Source organism: Podarcis pityusensis, assembly GCF_964106645.2.
Source record: "Podarcis pityusensis genome assembly, chromosome: 8".
NCBI classification, from domain to species: domain Eukaryota; kingdom Metazoa; phylum Chordata; class Lepidosauria; order Squamata; family Lacertidae; genus Podarcis; species Podarcis pityusensis.
In genome coordinates, this window is record NC_138033.1 from 48,697,660 (window position 1) to 48,705,889 (window position 8,230).

The following is an 8,230-nucleotide window of genomic DNA, read 5'->3' on the forward strand; positions in this document are numbered from 1 at the left end:
GAAAAGTGTCGCACAGTGTGATTCTGGGAGTGTTGAAGGGGTTCAACAGGTGCCTGGGAAAGATGCCGGGAAGGGGCATGAGGCAAAGGGGAAGGTGTTGAACTCAAAAAGGTCTTGTCAGAATAGTTCGGCAAGAGGGGGTGTTGGGTTTGGAACTTAACAGGTTAAGAAGTTCCCATGATGCCTCAACATTCTGACGTCAGCTTTAGAAGCTGGGAGGAGTTTTCGTTTCTGTTCCTCTCTGGTTCTCTGAGAGAGAAGGTGGCAGTTTGTCATGGCTGCTGTGAGCCCAGGAGATTCCTGGGGAAAGTCGGAATAAAGAACTGAGATGGACAAACCTGGTCTCTGTCTGTGTTTGTCTGAAGCTAAGTGGAAGCTACGTGACAGTTTCACCGCTGTGTTTAACTCTGCTGAGGCGTGACTGGAGAGCTACTGGAGACGGAGCTGAGTGGCGCAGCTCGGAGGAAGCGCGCCGGGCATAAAGAGCTAATTGTGGATCGTAAATCAATTAGCGGGGTCACGCCAAACCAATAAATCAATTCCACACTCCTCCCCCCGCCCGGCATCGGAACGAAGCTCCGATGCCGGGCGGGGGGGGAACGCCTCCTCCCCCCGCCCGGCATCGGAACGAAGCTCCGATGCCGGGCGGGGGGGTGGAACGCCTCCTCCCCCCGCCCGGCATCGGAACGAAGCTCCGATGCCGGGCGGGGGTTGGAACGCCTCCTCCCCCCGCCCGGCATCGGAACGAAGCTCCGATGCCGGGCGGGGGGGAACGCCTCCTCCCCCCCGCCCGGCATCGGAACGAAGCTCCGATGCCGGGCGGGGGGGAACGCCTCCTCCCCCCCCCGCCCGGCATCGGAACGAAGCTCCGATGCCGGGCGGGGGGGAACGCCTCCTCCCCCCGCCCGGCATCGGAACGAAGCTCCGATGCCGGGCGGGGGGGGTGGAACGCCTCCTCCCCCCGCCCGGCATCGGAACGAAGCTCCGATGCCGGGCGGGGGGGGAACGCCTCCTCCCCCCGCCCGGCATCGGAACGAAGCTCCGATGCCGGGCGGGGGGGTGGAACGCCTCCTCCCCCCGCCCGGCATCGGAAAGAAGCTCCGATGCCGGGCGGGGGGGTGGAACGCCTCCTCCCCCCGCCCGGCATCGGAAAGAAGCTCCGATGCCGGGCGGGGGGGGAGGAACGCCTCCTCCCGCCGCCCGGCATCGGATGGCTTTCCTGAAGACTTGGGGTGGGAGGAGGGTTTTCCTTCCCACCGCCAACATTCAGAATGCTGTTCTGAATGTTGGCGGTGCGGAGGAAAAACCCTCCTCCCACGCAAGCCCCGGGAACAGAGGGAAAGCGCTGCGCGCCTTCCCCTCTGTTCCCGTACCTGTCCTGAAGGCTTGCGGTGGGGAGAAAAGCCCTTCTCCGCACCGCCAGCCTGGCAAGCGGTTTCCCTAGGAACGCATTAATTGATTTTCAATGCATTCCTATGGGAAACCGTGCTTCGCAAGACGAAAAACTCGCAAGAAGAAAAAACTTGCGGAACCAATTAATTTCGTCTTGCGAGGCACCACTGTATATACCGGTGGTATCTTCTCTTGAGTGGCAGTTGCTATATCTTTTGCTTCTTCAGCTATCTTTCGAGTCGAAGCAGATTCCTGTAGTAATTTTTCAATAGACTCTGTATTGGTATTCACCTTCTGTCCCAAATTATTGATGCTTGTAGTATTCTGGTCAATTTTAACTGATGCTTCAGCTACTTGTTTATTCGTTTCAGCTACTTGTCTAGCTAAATTTTCCAAAGATTCATTAATTTTTCCAAGTGCCTGTGCCAAAACGTCTTCGGACAACATAACTTTTGGTTTAACCTGTGGAGGTGCAGCCCCTGGTATTCCAGATGGTCCAGATGTTGAAGCCCTTCGCTGCAACGCAGTATCTGTCCGATAGGGTCTGCCAGACCTAGTAGTTTTTTCCTGCGCCAACTCTAACTTTCCTCTTCCATCTGCCATAACACTCTCATGAGAATTCAAGCTCGATCCCACGGCTGAAAATTTATTTTGGAATGGAAAATTCCTCTACCCCAGTTGTTATTGTAGCAATGTCAAGCCTCCTCTAGGGGGACACAGTAACAGCCAAAGCTTGCAACTTTTAAAAAAGAAAATAGTCCTTATAAGTCCCCCAATTCACATAAAAACAACAGTTTCAGTTGCACTTAATCAGTTACTTTAAAACCAGGAGAAGTTCAAAAACACTGTATCTCTTTTGCAGAGTTAGCTGTCCAAAGTCCTCTGCTTACCAATAGGCTTTCCACAGAGCGGCATTCCTTATCTCGGGGCAGTCCGTTCCCAGGTTTTAGGCGGTGGATTTTAGCTTCCTTTTCCCCTTTTTTTGCAGATAAATACAGTTCAAACCTTTCCCCCCTCCTCTCCTGCAATCCGGAGGGGAGATCGCTTTCCAGATGTTAAGATTTAAGTCTTTTTTCAAACATCTTTCCGAGTTTCCGCTTACAGTCTCTTTGCTTTGATCTATTTACAAGAAAGGAAGGCAGACTTCCTGTTTATACCTTCCCGCTTCGGTGCCGAATTAACTTGTTTTTTCCCTTTAAATCCAGTTTAATCCTACTCACGGGTAGTTGCTTTCAAAGTCAAATTGTCCCAGGAAAAAGTCAGCGCTCTCCGATAACGGCTATGAGGCTTCACTCCGCGGGAGAAGCAGTCGACTCTCAGCACCGCGCCGCTCACCCTGTCCTGCTCCGGAGCCCTTAAAAAGGGTCCCTTCGCAACTTGGGGGGGCGCAAATGGTGCCCGCCGAGTCCCCACATTCACAGGCTTCACCCGCCTGTGATTTTTAAAGGGCCCCCGCTTCGCCGTAGCGGTAAGACCCGATCCCGCGGAGCTGGTCCCTCAGAGACTCAGAGGGAATCCGCCATTATCGATGGCGCCAACCCGGAAGTCCTCCCTCCCCTCCTCATTTCCACCCCACAGTGTTGTTTGCTAAAATGCATTCTAATTTTTTTAAGTTTGCTTTATTGTTTTCTTATAGAATTGTAGAGTTGGAAGGGACCCTAGTCCAGGCGCCTGCCATGTAGGAATCCCAGCTAAAATGGCAAAGCGAGAAGCAGTAGTAGAACCAAAGTCCAACTTTCCACGGCTTCCAAAGATGTGAGGTCAGATTGCATCCCTTAAGTCGTGCCAACATGCATTCTGTCCACCTTTAGCAAGGAGAAGCTGTGCCCATGAGCAGAGCCTTCTCTGCAGAGACCCCCAGCAAGAAGGGCTGCCTTATCCATTCCCTGACAGGTGTCTTTCGACACAGCCAAGGCCAGACAAATATGGGCTTGCAGTGCATTTCGGGGGACTCTCATGCATTTTGGAAATGCACTCCCCCCCCCCCCCCGCAATACTTTGGCCGTCACTAGTGTGCTGGGTCCTCCCTAGCTGCCTCTTGCTGAGCCAGACCAAGCACCTCTGGGCACTTCTTGTGCTAAAACTGCCACCTGTGGGGCCCCTGAGCCAGCCCTCCCCTCCCTGCAGTGTGGGCCACAAAGCTGATGTGGAATTTTGTCTTGCAGTGGTGCTGACGATCTCCTTCCCATCCTTTCCTATGTGGTCCTCAAGAGCAACCTGCCTCAGCTGGTCTCGGAGTGTGCTGCGCTGGAGGAGTTCATCCACGAAGGGTAGGCAGCAGGGAAGAAGCGCCTCTGTCGGCCGCTGTGACAAGCAGGGCCAACCTCTCTCTTGAAGAGAAAGCAGGCAGGCAAGCATATCAAAAGCATATCCCAGTTGAAACCTGCACTTAAATCTTAAGAACAAGAGGCCAAGTTTGGAGCTCTCCTGGAGAAAATCCCTGTTGGAACTTTCTGCATCAGGCTTTGTAACCAGAAAAGATGTGGTTTGGGGTGTAATTTAATGGTTGACTGATTCAGAAGTCATGTCTGTTCCTGTATGTTTTTAGGTACTAAATGCATACTCTGCAAGCCTTATCGCAAGTCAGACTACTGGTCCAGCTAGCTCAGTGTTGTCTGCACAGACTGGCAGGGCAGTTCTCTACAGGTTTCAGATCATGCGTGTGTGTATAATATTTTCTCAGCCCATCCTGCAGATGTTGAGGACTAAAGCTGCATGCAGAGCGAGTGCTCAGCCACTGAGAATAGTTGAGGGCATTTCCTGCCACAGCAGCTCCTAGTCACCGGGCATAGTTCTCTCCCCCATTCCCTGGGTGGTTTGGGACGGATTCCTTTGCTGCAGAGGAGATCTAGTGCCTCACTCCATCCCCTTCTCCAAATTTCTGGAGTCATCAGTCTTCACCCACAGGCCCACCCAAGGCAATACAATCTGGCTGGCGACAGACACAGACACCATTGCCTAAATCTGGCCGAGTCTAGCTCTGCCCACCCACAATCTCCGTGCCGCCCGCCTCCGCATGGGGAAGGAGTCCCTCCACCACCACCTCAGGCTGTCGGCTCTGCTTACACGGCCTGCCAGCTCTGGAGTCTGAGCAAGATGCAGCCAGCATGTGGGTGAAGCAGCCAAGGCATAATCAGACTGGACAGGCGCATGGGGATCGCGGCTCGGCTGTTTTGACTGGGAAATGTCCTCATTTCGAGCCCAGAGGCCTCCACAGATAACCCAGAAGCTGCCTAGTGGCCCGGTCACAGCCAGGCATGCAGCCAATTGCAAACTCCAAAAAGCTCTCGTTGTTTTTCTAACTTCTCTGTTTTCAGTAGATACTTCTGTGACTTGTTTTTTGTCCCTGGAGGGACTCAAAGCCTTCCTAGCTGAGCTTGTTCATTATCTGATTGACTGTCTTTTTGGTTTATGCTGCTTTGTCTCAAAAGACTGCAGGGATGAGTGCTGAGAACAGCACCCAGCCAGCATAACTTTACAGCCATCCTCTCATTTCTGCTTTGTTTAGGCTTTGAACATTTGCCCTGAGTGCAGAAGAGATCTGGGTGACTCCAAAGCTTGCTCCAAGCATCTTAATTATGAATCCACCTTTTTTTCTTCTTAAAAAAGCTTTGCTCTTTCCTGCTGCCTTCAGTAGACGAGTCTTGCAGGTGGCTGAGACTGTTCATCGTACCCTGTCCTGCAGTGGCCAGTCAGATGTCCCCATAGGAAGCCCACACAGAGGAGAGAAAGGAGGACAGTTGGCCTTCTTCCCTGAGCATTTCCAGCATTCAGAGCCAGACTGCCTCTGAACCTGGAGGCTCCACCTGGCCACTGGGGTTGACACAGCATCCTCCATGAAATTGGGCAGTACATTCAGGACAGACAAAAGAAAGTACTTCTCCATGCAGTGCATGGTTATATTTGCTCCCACATGAGGCAGTGATGGCCACCAAGTTGTGGGGCTCCAAAAGAGGAATAGACCAATTCATAAAGGATGCGGCTACTCCACACAATGGCTATCCTCTTCCTCCACTGTCAGAGCCTTCTGCCTCTGAATGCCAGTTGCCAAAACCTCAGGAGAGGAGGCTGTGCTCAGGTTCAGGTTGCAGGCTTCCCATTGGGTCGCCTGGGGGTCACTGTGAGAACAGGATGCTGAACCCGATGTGCCATTGGCCTGATCCAGCAACAAGGCTCTTTTTTGTTGTTGTCGACACTTTCATTGTCTTTCCTCATATTACCTTATTTAGTCAAGAAACGCAACAGACTGCAACAAGAATATAAAACCAAAACATGCATAGTTTGGTTCTCTTCATATGTTCATTTAAAGTCGCCCAATTCCATACATTAATGCAGGGTTCTTGCCCGTCTTGAGTTCCAATATGATGGGGGAGGAAAAAAATTATATCTCATTTTCTTGCTTGCATACCCTCTCCTACAGGTGTTGCCTGTTGGCTTTAAGGCCCTGAGAGTTTCAGCTTCTCCAGCCACTCACTTGGACATTGCCATCTGCCTGATGTCTCTCCCTGCAGATACTGAGCAGATGTTTCTCTGACACTCTCGTTTCCTTGCCAGGTATCTGATTGGCGAGGAGGGGTACTGTCTGACCTCCCTGCAGAGCGCCCTCTCCTACGTGGAATCCCTTCGCCGTCCCATCCTGCAGAAGTAGCAGAGCTCTGCCATGGGGTGCCAAGGCGACGGCCTCCCCCTCTTTCCTTCTCCCTTGGGTGGGGACACTCCTGCCCCCCTCCTCCAGTCTGCGAGGTGACAGCTTGCGGTGTTCTCCAGAGGGGCCCCCCTTCCCCCCCTGCCTGCAGAAGACAAACCTGCCAAGGAGGAGGAGGCCTCCTGCCCCTCCCTGGACTCTGTGCAATATTGGCAGGGGACATCTTCATAGCCATTGTATTAGCCTGAAATGTTGGAAGGGGGTCCCTGCCTTGCAGCGTGGACTGGGTGTGAGAAGGGGGTGGTATCTGACACTACCCTGGCTTTGGGGGAGGTGCCTCTCCTGAGCCTCGATTTGCTGCTGACTCTCTGCTTGGATTCACTGGGGGGGACGACGAGAATCAGGCTGTTTCCTTCTCCTGTTTCCCTTGGCTAAGGAGAATCCTCTGTCCCTGTCCCTCCCCTGATCCATTGTATTTGCTGCTGGGTCCAAGGAAGTCAAGCCCCTCTGCCCATCATAATGCGGGAACTCCTTTTAGCGTCTGCAAGAGATGTGATGGGCATCTCCTGCCACCACTGCCACCACCACCTGGCCTGCATGCTCCCTCTTGCGTCCTTGCTTTTGCTACATGGGTGGTCTGCGGGTGGGAATCAGGAAAAAGGGGGCAGGGGGCAGAGATCCTGCTGGGATTCATACTGTGAGGTAAGAGAGGGGAGTCTGATGTTGTGTGTGTGTGAGAGAGAGAGAGGCGTATGGATGTTACGTGCATGTATGCTTGGTGAAGCAGGGTAAGACTGGTTCTTATCCACTCCCACTCACTGAACTCGTGGGATCGGTGCAGTTTCTGGAGGCTGTTTGCACTGCCTCCCAAGTGCATGGATTTCAGAAAGGAGTGACTGTGTGTGTGAGAGAGTTTGTGTGTGCATGTGTCAGAATTTGCACGATCTACTGAAGATAAGCTTTGGGCCAGAGTGGAAGCAAAGCCCTGGACCATGAGCATTTTGAGGCCTCTGGATGAATTTGCACAAAGCCCCTGCAGGTGTGTTGCCTGAGTTGCAGTTGAGCCACGCACTGGCAGGACTTCCCTCCGCTACGTTTTCTGGAGGAGTCAAACGGGACTTTGGGAAGGGAGGCCCTGTGATACCTGCCTGAGCCACACCTGCGCTGTAAGCCCTTCCAAGCTGGGGGGAGGTTTCGAAGAGCAGAATGGGGAGCAACGGGTCTGATGGGGGTGATCTTCCTCCTCCCTCCTACTGTTATTATTATTGTGAATATTTATTTATGATCACACTCCTCACTCTTTCCTCCAAGGAGCTCCAGCTGGCTTACGTGCTTCTTCCATGCGAGCCTCACAACAGCCCTGCGAGGTTGGCTAGCCCCTCTGCTGCAAAGACACATTGGCTGCTGTTAAAGGCAAGGAGCAGCGAACATTGTAAAGCAACGGGGGCCCAGCTGCTGCTGTTCATGCTCAGCGCTGCCTCCTCTTGCAGTGCCCCTGCCTGGCCAGCCATGACTCCTCAAGCCCAAATTGCTGGTTCCTTCCCTTTCCACTTGTCCAGCTTTGCTCTTGGTGGGCTGTAATAAACACACTGTCTTCTGGCTGCTCAGCAAGTCGTGTGTTTTTTGAAAGCAGGGAGGGGGCATTGACGGTTGGGTGGAGACATGCGTTGATGAGCTCTTCCCCTCCACTCAACAGTTTGGGGGATCATAAAGCCAGCTTGCCTGATCATCAGATGAATTTAGTTGGCCACACACTTTGGGGAGACGGCAATAGACCAGACCTGCAGAGGAGTGGAGGGGTGATGGGCTGTTTGTGGCTCACTGGAGGTATTCTAAGCAGGGCCTATTTTCACCCCCTCCCACCTCTTTGCAGGAAGATGTGAAGACCAATCACAGGTTCATCAACCGTGTGCAACTTTTATCTTCTGTACTGCTCTTCCTCTCCCTGGATTCAACAGCACTGGGTTGGGGCAGGGGTTAGTGCCAATCTCCCAAGCCTGTTGCAGCTGCCCATGCAACCATGCTCTGCTAGCCACTTCCTCTTCCATGTGAGAGTTGTCGTGAGGACATGCCATTTCTGTGGAACCCAGCAAAGAGTGGGGAGAAAACTGAATTGGGGCACGTGGAGAGATTCTGATGGTAGAAAGGATGGTCCTGGCTTCAGCCCTGAGATGTTGGGGAGATGCAGGGCTG

The 8,230-nt window shown here is 53.1% G+C and overlaps 2 protein-coding genes across 3 annotated transcripts in view; both read left to right on the forward strand.

The window, feature by feature from the left end:
- VPS9D1 (VPS9 domain containing 1) overlaps positions 1–7,644 on the forward strand; it is a 34,778-nt gene extending 27,134 nt beyond the window's left edge. For both annotated transcript variants that reach the window (XM_081017789.1, XM_081017788.1), the window contains exons 14-15: positions 3,558–3,662; positions 5,947–7,644. In XM_081017789.1, coding sequence (XP_080873915.1) covers positions 3,558–3,662; positions 5,947–6,040 — 199 coding nt within the window. In that variant the 3' untranslated portion in view covers positions 6,041–7,644. The remainder of the gene's footprint in view (positions 1–3,557; positions 3,663–5,946) is intronic.
- The window catches only part of FANCA (FA complementation group A), a 260,177-nt gene that overhangs the window by 85,767 nt on the left and 166,180 nt on the right, over positions 1–8,230 (forward strand). The window lies entirely within an intron of this gene.